At 42.3% G+C, this 15,930-nt stretch overlaps 1 protein-coding gene across 1 annotated transcript in view; it reads left to right on the plus strand.

The window, feature by feature from the left end:
• Positions 1–15,930, plus strand: part of LOC139742939 (uncharacterized) — a 97,667-nt gene that overhangs the window by 39,973 nt on the left and 41,764 nt on the right. The window contains exon 4 of the mRNA XM_071653446.1: positions 3,039–3,113. Within this exon, the coding sequence (XP_071509547.1) occupies positions 3,039–3,113 (75 nt within the window). The remainder of the gene's footprint in view (positions 1–3,038; positions 3,114–15,930) is intronic.

Below are 15,930 nucleotides of genomic sequence, written 5' to 3' on the forward strand. Positions count from 1 at the left end.
GTGTGTGTGTGTGTGTGTTTGTGTATGTATGTATGTCTGCATTTATCGGGGGGGGGGGGGATAGGAGCAGAGAAGGGGGTGGGGTTAATGCTTGAATCCTTGTCGAGGAACCGCTGACAATCTGTCTTGTTCGGGGGTTAAACGACCAAGAATAACTGATAGGAATGAAAACAAATACACTGGGTCCTATTCGGGATGTCTTCCCGTATTCAGCAGTGGAGAATTACCGCATAGAGGTTCTCACTCGGGTTGCCTTAGGGGGGTTACGAGGACTAATGTCTTTCACACATACACAGACACGAAATGGCTTACAGAAACAAACAAGGGTAATGGAGCACAGAAAAAGTTCTAGAAGAAGAAGGGAAGCAAGTTGAGAATTTCACTCAGTTGCACACAGAATGCTTTCCAAGTCCTTTAAAAAGAAGAAGAAGGAGAAGGAGAAGAAAAAAAAAAAAACCGGGTCATGCCACATTTACAAGCTGGGCCTGTGAGGGATGGGAAGGGCACGACACAAATTAATAAAACGAAGCCGTTAAAATTGGGCAAGGTTTACGATGTCCCACCCCGCAGCTGGTATTCATAGTCCATTGTATGAGCCACAGTGGGGTTGTGTGTATGCTCTGTGTGTGTGTGAGGGTGGATGTGTGTGTGTTGGGTTTTGCTTGATTTTTATCCATTCACTCCCCTAACCTTGGATTACACTCTGCTGGAATTTTCCATTTTTTTTTCTCTCTCCTCTCTCACTTGACTATTGAATTTTTGAAGGTGTGAGTAATCCCCCTTGTAAAAATAAGCACAGAATAGCAGCATTGACATTCCCTGAGCATCTTCCCCACATCGGGTAGCCTTTAAAACAAGGCGACTCGCTCTGCGTGCCCCCGTATAGCGCGTTTACCCCACAAACCTGTTGGCCGGCGAGTGGAGCGAGCCGCCTTTATCCACTCGTTCAGGGATGTGTACTTTTGTCGTTGTTGTTGCTTTATATTCTTTGACAAATTTGCGTACAAATTTGACGCAGAAAATACACATGGCACCAAGGCAAGCCTCGTTACTCGTTAATATTAACTAGAATAAGAATAGTTACTTAACATTAACGAGGCTTGCCTTGGTGCCGTGTGTATTTTCTGCGTCAAATTTGTACGCAAATTTGTCAAAGAATATAAAGCAACAACAACGACAAAAGTACACATCCCTGAACGAGTGGATAAAGGCGGCTCGCTCCACTCGCCGGCCAACAGGTTTGTGGGGTAAACGCGCTATACGGGGGCACGCAGAGCGAGTCGCCTTGTTTAAAGGCTACACATCGGGAGGCTGCTACGAGGGTTTTCGGTACGGATACAAGAATCTACCCCAAAGCAAGTCATTTTGAGGGGAAACTGATATACACTAATGCAGCAATACAACTAAGATTTGCGTGAATTATATGACATCGGATGAAAATGTTGAACATGCTGACTATACTTGAAAATCAGCAAGTCAGCGAGCACATTGTCCTCCATTTAAGCCGTTATGATGTTCGTTAGGTAGTGATCTATGACTTTGTTGTTTTTTTTATTGTTCATGGTTATAATATGTCAGTGATGTGAATTTTCAAGATCCATGTCATATGACCATCTACCAGTCATGTGACTTGCATTATTATCAGATGTAGCACTTGTCTTCACCAGTCTGCTTTCCTTCAAAACTATGGACTTCATGTGGGCAGATTTTCATTTGTTCAAGGATTTGAAGTAGATCTGTCTGTCTTTCTGTCTTTGCCTAAGACTGCCACAATATACTTAGGTTTGTTACATTTGCTGTTGCAGGTATAGTTCTTGGGAGAAACTGTGTTGAGATATCTTTTTATAACAATTTATTTCTCTTCGGTGTGATACAAGAAAAATAACTTGTGAGGGTAGTGCTCTATCATGCTCTATAACCACCAATGACAGCACATAATTTAACCAAAACTTTAAAAATTCATCACTTTTAAACAGATTGTTCGATTTTCCTGTAAATGTATTTATGTGCACTACTGATATTTCTGCGTCATTCACTGTATCCACATACAAATATATTGTGGGGGTAAATGCCCTATTTATGGGACACCGTTTTCTTATCATTAGCTCTGGAGAAATGAACGTGAACACATTTTTTGATTTCATACTGTGGACAAATGTAGCTTGTCTGGCCTTTTGACCCCACAAGAGATAGGGCTCGTCGACTGATACTCATCTTGAAATAAGAACAGAGTGCTGGCCACCTCTCACACTTGTGCTATGCACCCTCAGATTTCTCTCATGGGTCCAAGGTGTAAGAAATTAGATCCCCTAGATGCATGAGAGAAAGTGAGGGGGTTGGGTGCTCTGGGAATGGGTCATGGCTTCAGAACATGCTGAAGCTAGGCATCATGAGAATGAGACCCTGACTCAGTGTTGCCAATTTGACTACTGTATTATAGGAGGCAAAATACAAAAGTAGAAACACTGATGTCAGAAGATGGATCTGCTGAGCAGGGGATCATATACCATCACCAGACCCACTGGCTTTCATTCAAAAATTCTCACTCAGGCCTTAGTGCCAAATTTTACCAGTCATGCAGTAACTGTAACCGTAACCGTAACCGTAACCGTAACCGTAACCGTAACCGTAACCGTAACCGTAACCGTAACCGTAACCGTAACAGTAACCGTAACCGTAACCGTAACCGTAACCATAACCGTAACCGTAACCGTAACTCTCACTGCTGTGAATAGGCTACATGTATGAAGAAGCGGAGCACTGCAGGTGGGACATTTTTCAAGGGATTCTGTGCTAGTGAGTCTTCCAAGTTCATGAGGAGAACTTTTACTAATCACTCAGTGACAGAAATGCAAATAATCTTATTATTATTTGCTGCCATTTTTACTGCCTCATGACATCAATCTCAAATGATTATGACTGTACGGGATGGTCTGCTAATTTCGTGTGTGCTGTGACATTGATGATGGTGTGATAATGTTCCTCTTTTCCCTTTGCTTTAAACCTTCCTTTGTTTTGGTATCTTTTCTTGTCTGCAGAAAATTGGCATCCAACAAACTGACATCCCTACCAGTCCTTGGACAATCGGCCAGAAATCTGACCCAGCTGATACTGTGAGTATTTCAGTGACTAACCTCGGAATCATTCCTGAGTTCGAACCCGAGAGGGCTAGGGAGAGATAGAGATAAATAGTGGGAGGATGAGGGTTTAGAGATAGGAATCACTCATGGTTCATAGCAGTCCTCCCAAGCAAACCCTCACAATTTCCACCAAATTTCATGCCAAACATGATACACATGTATTCTCGTGTTTGTAAGTTGGCCAGGGGGATTGGGAAAAAGGAGAATGATCTGCCGCATGTTAACTGAAGCCATCCGGGGTTGGGCAGTGACTTTTGTTTCTAGACGTTACACGGATGTCCTCCTCATTCTCTTTGTGGAGTATGCTTGGGCAGCGCAAACTGCTAGTCATCTTTGGAGAAGATATGCAATCAGTGTGCCTGAATGGGGCATTTTACTTTGTAACCCAATACTTCACACAATGTACTGTATACGCCATATATTTCGTGAGTCTAAATTTTTGCGAATCGGGAATTCCTGACAATTTCATGAGTGGTTAAATTTGTGATGTCCTGTACTGAACGGAGAAATGTACACGCGTATGTCATGTCCACATTGGGATCAGAGTCAATATTTTCGCATGTCTTTGATTTCGCGAATAGCACCTGACTCGCAAAATTCGCGAAAATTAAAACCTCGCGAAATATTCGGCGTATACAGTAAATGAAAGATAGTTGGTAACCTTACTTTAAAGCATTGACAACAAATAAAAAACAAATAAAACATATTTAAGAACATCAATTTTCCTTGAAAGAATAATCTCAACTTTGTAAAGATTTATTTGTTTCTTTCCTAACCATATTTTAATGTTGTTTGCGGATAAGGCACATTCTTCTTTACATCAAAGGAATGACTACAACCTTGGCAGTTCCGTACAGACACGGGAAAAGTCTGTTTCTTTGTTTGTTGTCGTTGTTGTTGGTTTTTTTGGGGGGGGGAGGGGTATGCAAAGCATTGCAGACGGTGGGCGTATGCTGTTTGTTGGGCAGAATGAGACAGAACACATGATCTCTTCCCTCCATGATTGGCACTTGTCCTCTTTTGTTTGAGACACATCGTGGCCATGTCAATCTCCATCGGGCTCAGTGTCTTCTTCATCGTGTGTCACATATCGCTGCAATTACCGTGCTTAAAGGGAAGATAAACCCCAAGAGCAATGTGGATTGAGTGAAAGCAGCAACATTAGTAGAACACATCAGTGAAAGTTTGAGGAAAATCGGACAATCGATGCAAAAGTTATAAATTTTTAAAGTTTTGGTGTTGGAACCGCTGGATGAGGAGACTACTAGAGGATATGACGTATGAGTGGACAACGATACAAAGAAAATATAAAGGAAATTCAACAAAAATTCACTTTTCTAGAATTATGAAAGAGCAATGGACCAACCGCTTTCAGAAAGCAGGGGGAATAATTGCTACCCTTAACATATGTCAATATCAAGTTGGTGGAATTTGTAATTTTCATGAAAAATTGATTTTTGTAGTATTTTCTTTATATTTTCTTTGTATTGTTGTCCACTCATACGTCATAACCTTTAGTAGTCTCCTCATCCAGCGGTTCCAACACCAAAACTTTAAAAATTCATAACTTTCGCATCGATTGTCCGATTTTCTTCAAACTTTCAATGATGTGTTCTACTAATGTTGCTGCTTTCACTCAATCCACATTGCTCTTGGGGTTTATCTTCCCTTTAAAGAACGAGTTCACCTTGATATTCATATGGATTGAGATATCAGTAAATATTAGTAAAACACATCAGTGAAAGTTCGAAGAAAGGAGGACAATCTGTTTGAAAGTTATGACTTCTTAAAGTTTCTGTATAGTCACTGCTGGATGAGAAAGACTACTTCAGTGTATGATGTCTAATGTGTAGAATGATTATAAGGAAAGCAAAGAGAATTAAGCAAAAAAAAAATAATTTTTTGAAAATAATTGCACATTTCTTCGCCATGTTACTGATGCATGTTAAGGGTAATATTAATCCTCTACCTTCTGAAAGAGGTAAGTTGAGTACTCTTTTATTATGCAAGAAAAGTGAAAATAGGTTGAATTTGCTTTGTATTTTCTTTAAGTCATCGTACACATGTGACATCACAAGCTGCAGTAGTCTTCTCATCCATGATGGCAGCACTGAAACTAAAAACTTCATAACTTTTGAACTGATTGTCCGATTTTTGTCAAACTTTCACTGATGTGTTTTAATATTGCTGCATTATCTCAACTGACATGTGTAAAGATGAACTTGTCTTTTAATGCCACCAACAGAAGTCTTGTTGCTGTCACTGAAGACTTCTTGTCATGTGACGTCAGCCTCGTTTTGAGCTGATGAACTGAAAAGGGTTAATAATTCAACAAACAGATTCGACCTCGCTACGCTGAATCTTTGCAAAGACCCTGACGGCACTAATTGCAGAACGCTCATTTTCCTTATGCGTGCGCAGTGCGCTTTCAAGTTTCTGCAAGAGGATTACGCGGCACTCACTGCTCTGAAGCCAAATCCAATCTTCAAATGAACTTTGGAGGGAATTAGGCGGCGGGTGGGGGGGGGGGGAAGAAAGGCTACCCTCTGACCTTGAACAGACTTTGCCAGTGTAAGCACAGCGTATACATGAGCCCTAATGTCAATACATTGAGAATTACACGTGATCAACCTTACAGTGAGATTAATATTTCATACTAATGTATTTCCCCTTTGCCCCCACTCCATGTGATGTGTATGAGGAAAAAAAAACAGTAGAGAGAGAGAAAAAAAATGCAGCTGTATGGGGTAAATCAATTTCTGTGATTGATTTTATGACTGGTGTGGTGATAAGTTTGCCAATGGCTTCATCTGTACTGTAATTATCTATGCCACAAAGACAAGAGTACGCGTCACCTTTGTTGAGGTCCTGCTTTGGTTGCAAGACAAAAATCCCCCCGCGCAGCATCCGCACAAACGTAATGCAAATATGGGTTATGATGTTATCTGTTATTGAAAATCTACCGAAATGAAAACAATTGCTGTTTATGTAGACACACTCAGGATATTTCGGGAGGCCCGTGTTATTCTTGCTAGCAAGGTTTAATTGAAAGAAACAGGAAAAAGGAAAGAATGGTTTGCGGCCAGTATGTAGCATCTGAAAAGTGCAATTCTATTTCTTTTTATGGTGCCACTAGTTTCACAAAACGCACTACGTACAAGGAAGGAAGTTCGGTGATACGGATCGAACTTTCACCATCGCACTTATCATTATATAAACACCCTTATTTATTATCTTTCACAGAGAATAGAAACGAGTACATGTAAAAATTGACTTTAACATAGAACAAAAAAGAGTACACTTGAAACACAAGTACCGATAGAATCATCAAACATGTGTCTTTTTAAAAATGTCTTTAAAAATAAGAGAGGGTATTGATAGTTTGCATAGAGGATTTGTCAGTAGCGCAGAGTAGATAAATTTCTACATTCTTGCACATTTCACATGGGCAAAAAGAAAGATCACATCATCAAACCTTGACATTAAGCAAAGGGTAGAAGTGTCACCACTAGCGCTTTTGAGAGCTGATATTTGAAGATGGATGCAAACCCATCTCACAAAGGCAAGTGGCACTATTATTATTCCCCATTTCCATCCCTCTCTCTCTCCTCTCCCCTCCCCCTTTCCTTTCTACATCCCATGAATGAAAACGAGGCAACCTATTAATCATCTGGCAAATCAGGCGACCATCATTTGTCTTTTATCGGTTGACCCAGTCCCAAGACGCTCATCCATTCATCAACGTGCTCACCACTTCATTCATGCTGCAGCTGATCATTTTCTTTCCTCCCCTTTGTTTTCTCAATTGTTTTTATTGACGTTGTTGTATTTGTCACCCCCTTTTTTTTTTCTTCCTCCTAATTCTTTACTTAAAACTGCATGAGTATTCTCGGGGACAAGCCTCCCTGGGTTCGATTTGGCATGCGTGAGGCACATATGCCTCGCAATTTCATGCACAATATCTTTAATGATGTATGAACCCTCATGAAAATGCATAAGGAAAGGCAAAGGAGAAGAGAGAAAAAGAATGAGAGAGAGAGAGAGAGTGAGAATAGGTCCCCATACTCTATTTGCGGGTAAATTAGTGGTGCTATGAATTTCAATTACGACGCGTGATGCGGGTTGCAGATATCTCGTCGCTCCAGTGGCGGGGGCTTTTCCTCGGGATCGACCGATGGCGAGATTCGGCGGTATCGAATTCGGGGGGAACAAATGCGCATTGCAATGGCGTGTGACCCGAATGTTGCTCTTCTCATTACGGAATGATTTAATAATTTAATCTCGTAGGTCACAGTTTCTCTTTGCCCGACACTTGTCGTGTCCTGTCCAGTGTTGTTGGCCAGTGCAGTATCATAAATCCAGCAGAGCGAAGTCTGAAGTCGTGAAGATTTATTATTGCTGTCTTGATTAGAAACTGACATGCTATCTCTCTTTGGAGTCAACAGTGGGATTATAATCATTAATCAATAGTGTGACACCTGCAATGATAATAATAATGATTTGAACAAGAAAGTGACTACTTAACACTATTGCAAAATCTGGTTGCATTTTAAAAACTATATAGGGGATTGGCAAACAGCTTTACAGTGCAGCAGGAAGTTTCCCCTGTGATCTAACTGACACATAATAAATTTTGGCTGTTCATCAGATTTTTAACAAATTTGGTAAAGAGCAGTTAACTATTAATTTCACAGTTCACCCTGACCTTCATCGAGCAGGTTTCTGCCTTCCTGTCTAGAGTTTGTGCTGTCTCTTCATAGGAAATGCCAGCGATAGACAGTCTGGCAATTTTTATTTGCGAAGTATAGCAAAAACAAGTCTGTTCGTGGTAGTTATTATGAAAAATAATCCAGGCTTGGTATTGTGAAAGCACCAGCAGAAAACATTTGTTCAGTTCCCATTCTATGTCCGAGTTGGCTTTAATCCTTGAAATAAATGACAGAAACCTCGTAAAGCATTGGACATGAGATAACATACCATGGGACTGTCAACGTTTACAAAGCAGTGAAAATCTTTACAAACACATCTATTCAAATTAGATAAGATGATGGTGTAATTACCGAACAAGTCACTCATTTAACCTGCACACAATCCTTCACAAGATTTCCTATTGTGATGTAAGATCAAAAAGAATTGAAAAACAAAACTGCTTGTAGAATTCAGATCAAGCTATTGCTGTTGTAACCTAACAGTAATGACTTTTAGGAGAGAGGGGTTGTAGTTGTTAAGACTATCAACCAAGAATGTGAATTTCATAATATCTTTAAAAGATAAGTCACTATTAGAACTGTGAGGTGATGACATTGTCACATGTAAGTTGCATAGCATATGTGCCTTCAACATAATCACTGCTCTGAGAAAAATGAAAACATTAAAAATCGAGCAATCGAGCAACTTGACCATTTCATATCTAATTGAATTAAAATGTCTCCCATTCTCTATGTTTGATTTTGCTCATGTTAAATGAAATTGGCTTGAAGAAGTGAGCGCCACTGCTGTTGAAATTTGAATTTGGCCTGGTGAAGTTTACTGGAAAGGACATGAGACGCATCCACAATGTCGTGGAGTTTTTGCTACATGTTGCCATCATGTGCAGAGAGTTTCCCCACACATCAGTGAAAATAAGGCGTGGAGTATAATAACTGTGCTGTTAACACAAAATGTCATTCATATGAGTCACACAGGAACTATTTTGGGGGAGAGAAAAGGCAGAGAGTATGTACCTCTTGTCTCTGAGGTCCATGTCATGAATAGCTCTGGGCACTCATGGTTTTATCACCTCCATTCTTTTCTCTAACTACTTTCTGACAAATGAAAACTGTGCGTCCTTGACCGTGGTAATTGATACTCGCTTCAGTGAAATTGACAAGCAGATTGACAAGAGAAACAGAGGATCTCGCCTCATTCCTCCTCGGCAGCTTACTATCTTACTTTCCTATCTCCCTTCTCGCCCCATCCTTGTAAACGCCAGATTATCTGCAGACGGCGTTGATTGATGCTTGTGGCAGGGGGCAATCTTTACCATTTTGCAGTCAGCCTCTTCGTGTCGTCTGTCACAAATGCCAGTCGAAAATCGACTGGAAACTTGCACGGATCGACGACAGTTATGTGAAGGGGAGGAAATGTTCAGAAGGGTAAACATCATGGTGATTTGAATGTCCAGCAGAAATCTTTGTAGGGACCAATCAGCATCTTTGCTTATCCCTGTCTCTATAGAGACCATTATTTCAAAAGTGGCTGTTGTATTCCACACAAGCAGAGCTGCAGAGCAGGGACAGATGTGCTAGAAATATTAATTATTCAGGCATGAGATTTCTCCGCGGATCCGCGGATTTCCGCGGATTATGAAATTCTGGGGAGAAAATACACAGTCCGGAAAATTTCCGTGATTTTCCTCTTTTTCTTTTTTTTTTTTTTTTTTTTGCAGCCACCATATCTCGCCGTGTGTGAATGGTGATGAGTGCATTTGTCAGCGGGCAGCTGTGCGATGTTGCATGTTTCATGCGTGAAATGGATGTGAAATGTGCGTGTCGATCAACTTGTAGCTACTACATGTATACTGTAGCTTGCAGTGTGGTGTGATATGATGCACACGTGTGTGAGGCTGTAACTGCGTACTATCAAGGAGCTTCGGCATGCATGCTGCCGCAGCATTCAGCGCGATGCGTTGACCAAAAGATCGGTCTGTATCTGTCCGTCTGGGAATGTTCCGCGGAGACTGCGTCTGGCTTCATGGATCTCCTCCGTATACGGAGGACAGCGTTATGGCAAAATATAAAAGAGTCCTCCGGACAGACGGATCTTTCTGTCTACGCGATGTGCTGCTTTTGTATCCCGCTGATTACGTTGGCGTGACCTACATTTGTCATCGTGATTTTGTGGACCGGTGAGAATATTTCTTTCTTCAACGAGAAAATGAAGACCCTCGTGTAGCGGATATTGACACAGATGTCTCCAATACAGTAAGTTCAAGTGGCAGTGGTTGGAATATGAAGTTGATCTCCCAGAACCAGTTTCGTCTTGTAACCACGTTAGGCCAGCTAGTCAATCGACTTCCTCGGGACCTGGAACTTGTAATACAATTGTACATCATCCGCCGCAAGGATTCGCTTTACATTCTGGACTTCATCCAACAATACTTCATTTGCTTGGTCTACATTAGCTGTTTATGGACTTAACCAGGTCTACAAATTTTTGTACCTCCTGTAAGGTATTATAGGCAGTCTAAGTTTAGCTGTTGCATCCATGGACGTAGAGACGGTCAACAATGCTGAGCTGCATGTATGATTTATTTTCAGCTGTCTTGCATACATGATTCTCTACTAGACTACATGGACCAAGATCAGCAATACTTTGCCTGGTCTGCGCACTGTAAACTATTAATGGACTAAGGAGACAGCCAACAATGGCAATGCTAAGCTGTGATTTATTTTATTTTATTATTATTTTTTTTTTACCCGTATGAACTGAATCCAGCAAGACGTCACCTGGATGTACATTACTGTGATTTATTATGGCCTCACATTTGAGTAGGTCCTAGGTATAACAGTTAAGCATACTATTCCTTCCTTTAGATTTTGCAAGTGTCATTCATGAGTTCAATTATCACAATGTTTCTCTGTAAAATGTACCTCATAACAATAGTAAATTTCAGTTGTAAAATGCATTAAAATGAGTTTCTTCATACCTTGAATTTCAAAAAGTCCTCACCGTGGGAGGGGGGACACCCCCCTCCCACACCCTCCCCCCGCTCGGTCGCTACGCTCCCTTGCAAACTCTCTCCTCTTTTTTCAACTTTTCTCTGTCTCATGCCTGATTATTTCTAGAAAGAAGCATAAAATGTGCATATGAGTGCATATATAGGTCTACATATTTATATGTGTTTGTTTGTGTCTCTGTGTGTATCCTTCCTCTCAAAAAGACTTAGCTAAATGAAGACATTTGCAATACATATTGATTACACTTGCAAGATATGGATGACAAAATTTGTATAACTTGTAATGGATATTTGCATTTCTATACTGATTTGATTTGATTTTTTTTTTTTTTAATAGGCCTGTTTAGGTGGGGGAAGGCACAAAATGCACTTTAGCATAGATTGATATGGTAATGTTACCCACTTCACGTTTGCTGCACATGTAGTGCAAGCAAGGACATCCCGGACCAACATGTAATTCATGCAGGGGAGCTCCCTCGTTTGACCGTCAATTAAAACGGTGCTCGAGGGTAGCGCCCCTGGTCCTGAGACTTGTCCGCAAATGGCTTGACCGTATCGCGAGCATGTTTGGACCATGGAGGTAGTTACCTCCATGTTTGGACTAGGCAGGAAGAGAGAGAGCTTGAGTATGAACACATTTGTGGTAGACATTGAATAAAATGTTTGAAAAAGAAAGGAAAAATATCAAGAGGAAGATTGAAATCTGACTAGGGGAAATGGATATCACCCAGGGAGAAAGAGAAGTGAAGAGCAGGAGTGTGAGATTTGGAGAAACACGGAGTGTGATATTTGGAGAAACAATCTCTGGAAGCTGCCTTCAAGTGACCTGGCCATGGGTATGAACTTGTCTCTTGACCTACCACACTCAGTTCATATGTATCATACTGTTGTTTTAGTCTCACCTTTCTCTTCAACCCTGCCCCTCTCTCACCCGACCCCCCCCCCCCCAATAGCAGGAAATATGTGACCCGCTACAACAAAAAGGTCCTAAAGTCGCGCACGGTCGAAGCCGTGAAAATCGAGTTTGAAGTCAGAGCATTAAAATTGGTCAAAACTTACGATTTTCTGATTTTGATGTATTATTGGAGTCTAACATGTCTTCTATCATCTGTCGAAATTTTGAAGCAAAATGGTGAAAGGAAAGACCAAAAAATAGCGTTTTTCTGAACCATGTTTTTTGGCGTTTCAACGAAGCAGAAACTGGTTCGAAAATTTGGATTGAGCGCCACAGATAGGTTCCGCCCCTAATGACGACCAGAGTGATCTCATTGGTCAGTTTGCTGCTTGCTGCTAACCGAAGCGTGAAGCTCGCACACTGCCCAGTCGACTGGTGCGTGGGAGCGGGGTGCGCTATGCTTAGCCGCTTCTCACATCCTGGTCACTGATTGGTTGGTGAGGAGACCGCCGACGCTGACGTGCTTGAATGAACTCTTCAGGGGTTGCTAGGGCTTACCTTCTATTGTCCAGAGGTGAAAACTGACTTGCGTGTCCCTTGATCGCGATTGCGTCGAAAGGAAGACTTTTAGGGCGCTTTTCTTGAAACAGTGATTTTCCAGACGTCTCGACATGCTCTCTTTTAAACATCGATATCTCTGCAGCCGATTATTTTTTATAAAATGTGTTATATATCAATTCAAAGCAGAAAGATTAGGGGATTATATCATGTAATTTTCAAATAATCGACCTCACCCGACTTTTGGATCATTTTGTTGTAGCGGGTCACATATGCACTTCTATAAACCTCCACTACCCAATCCAGTCCAACATAACCGATCTTTCCCTGTCATTCTATGTTTTCAGCAGAAATACTGTGTTGGCCAGAGTAGTTACATTTTTATAGCACAGTATCAACCACTCTGCATCTATAGGCCCTGTAATATACACTGTAAATTTGTGTACCAAGCAACCAGATGATGCGAGCTTATGTTAGGGGAGGGGGAGTGGGAGGGGCCTGGGTTGGGGGTGAGGGTACTATCAATGTGCTTCTTATTAGGTAATGGTATGCATTATTGCTTGTGTTCTTGCAATTAGTGTAGCTGTAATAGCTATAATCATAATTTTGATACAAATCACCAAATTGTGTGCCTAAATTAGGCCTGCTGGAACCCAGTTTGGAATGGTCGATGGGGTTTGCAGAGCAAAGAATAACAACCCCAAACTGTCCTCTGATGCTGCCCGCTGCAGCACACACCCCCAAATTCACACTTGGCTGCAAAGATGCCCCAAAAGTGTATCGACTTAATTAGGGGGGAGTGAATGACCTCTCAGTGTCTAAGAAGTGAAAGGTGCGCTGTCTGGCTGGCGGGGCGAGAGAACATTCCATCTGTGTGCCCCGAAAGGAAATCCAATCCCAGCCGTCGCTGGCGGTCCCGGTAAAAGTCAGCACCTTCTTTGATCTGCTCCTCCAGTAGGAGCAGCAGCATCATCATCATCAACGGCTCTACCATCTTGTGGAGGAACACCTGAGCTGATCACTGCCTGGTATCCTCATCAGGCGAGGACTATCCCAGAGATGCTAATTCTGTGGAATGCCAGTTGAACTTGGTTGTTCTCCCTCAGCCCACATCTCCCTCCCCTCACCCCCTCCCTCACCCCACCCCCTTTTACTCACTCTCACCCTCATTGACTCTCCATCTTTTATTCGCTCGCATGTCTTTCTATCTTTTGTAGTTCTTCTTTCTCGAAGTGTATGCTTCTCCACCCCGGAGCATTTCATCCTGTCCATAATTTACCCATCCACACGTGTATCCACACAAACACATGCACCTCCACACAGACGTAAATGGCACCCATGGTCGACGCCCGCCAAAGTGCATCTAAAGCCCCGCTAACTGTGAGCATCTAATAAAAAGAGGATGTTGTGGGACTGTCTGCCACTAAATCACCAAACAATAAACCAAAAATTCACCTAAAAATTATTTCCTTCAAATCAAAGTCGTGTGTGGATAATTTGCTCTCCCGGTCGTGCACACAGATGTGTTGAAAATCTATTACAGGTGTACATCACAAGAACTTATCAGGCTCTAAACTGATATGCTCCAAAGTTTTAATCCTAAGCTCCCAACTTTTGACAGACATGAACGAAAGCTTAAACACTGTTTCAGTGGAAATAAAGAAGAAGCCAACCTGCAAACGCTTCATGTAGTACCTACCCTTAGTCATGTGGTGTGATTGTTATTCCACATTGTTTCAACTAGTGTTGCCCAGTGATTTCTGCATTGTGTCTTCTGTACATGTATTCATTCACAAATCTCATCTCTAACCCACAGCATGGAACTCAAAACGTAGCATACGAACTGCAGCCATCAACTTTTTTTTTGATTTTGGGAGGTTCTGCTCTCCTCAAAAGCGAGTCATGGTTAGGATGCAAGAAAAGTAGCAGTCTCATTCCTTTTCTCCGTCAGTTCCCTTCAAATCAAATCATCGTGTCAGCGCATCCAGACGATTCATGTGTCCAATAAAATGTCAGTGTCATCGTATACGTCTCAGTAGCTGTCACCTGCACACAAAGGCTATCATGCCGCTTCCCCATTGTGTTGCCTGATCAAAGGTTTGAACACAGATGCAACAAGAACCCTCCCCCCCCCCCCTCAAGAATAGAAAAAAAGAAAAAGAAAAAAAGATGTTGGATAATGGATGCCACATGAAGTCAACATTGTCCATGTTTGGCCAGGAAGCTTGGGTGGATGTAGTGTGGCTGCCAGTCACCCCTGTCCTAGTCTCATCGTTACAGACCCATAATCAGTAGAAGGCTGGGTTGTTGTGGTTTGTTCCTTGTTTTTGCGTGTGTGTATGATATGTCTGTTTTATGCCTTGTTTCCAGTGTAGTGCAGTGGACGGGTAATGCACTTTATACCTTGTTCCCAGCACCGTTTGAGATGAAAACAGTCTCAAATCGTTCCTGTTTCCTTGTTGTGTAGGACCTACATTGGTGAAAGTTTGTACTTTATTGGATGCAAAGGAAGAGTTTGGATCACGACTCTCAGGTAGTCACTGACCTGACATAACCCTGTGTGGTGATGGGGGGGGGGGGGGGGGGGGGACTCTCTCTCTCTCTCTCTCTTTCTCCAAAACTCCCATATTCTGTTTCTGTTAGGAGTGCCCTTGGTATTATGGGAGACATGCAATTCTTTTGTCTTTAGTCCCATGCCATAGGGATTTGTGGGGTTGTTACCATCTCCTCTTCTTCACTGCAGTGCAACTCCCAGAGGGCGGTGTTTCTGTTTTCCTACACATTGTAAGTGGGATTACTTTGATCCCTAGAAGGTGTGCTCCTAGCCCTCCATGGCTCCCTTGTTCTGTTTGATTGGATCTGGGGGGGGGGGGGGGCAAAAGGGACTCTGCATTTTGACCAGAATAATCAAATGGTATGTGTTGTATTTGATTGCCATGTTGAACTGCTGGGTGATTAAAGTTTGGCGAGCTATGTGTAATGGAAGTAACGTTAGAATACAGCAGTGCTTGGAATTGGAGATGCGGAGAAGGAGAGGGGAGGTGTACTGTTCAGAAACAGGAAGCTTGGGAGGCTCGACATGACCTGCCCAGGCCATCCAGATCTCCGAGCGCATTCCTCCCCGCGAGTCTCCCTCCCCTCCGAAAAAAAAGAAGACTTTCATCCTCTCCCTCTCTCTGGAAGTGACCACCCTCCGGTCATTCACTTTGGCACTGGAGTTTTCTCCTTTTGAGTGGCCTGTTTGGAGTGTGTCATTCAGAGCTCGGGATTGAATAATGCATGAGTGCCTCGGAAGGGAACAGTACTGGTCCCCCCCCCCCCCATAACCTTCCGACCTTTGTATAGGCCAATTGGCCAATTGGAGGGAAAGGACCTATGAAAAGCACAAAGAACAATTTGCTCTCTGGGCTTTGTAATGGAGTGTGAATGTGGCAGGCTGAATATGCCCTCGCGCGGTAGGCAAAGGGGGTCGATCATAACAAACGAGGAATGACCTTTCTGCTTATCCTTTCCTGGAGAATCTTCCAGTTTCTATTTATCCTCTCTCCCTCACCCCTTTTTTCCTTATTGTCTTCTTTGTGTGTGCTGCTGTAAGGGTGTTGTGGAACATGATAAGTAGT

This window comes from Diadema antillarum, unplaced genomic scaffold (assembly GCF_040938485.1).
Source record: "Diadema antillarum isolate AM-2024a unplaced genomic scaffold, OU_Dant_1.0 seq00001039_RagTag, whole genome shotgun sequence".
Lineage (NCBI taxonomy): Eukaryota > Metazoa > Echinodermata > Echinoidea > Diadematoida > Diadematidae > Diadema > Diadema antillarum.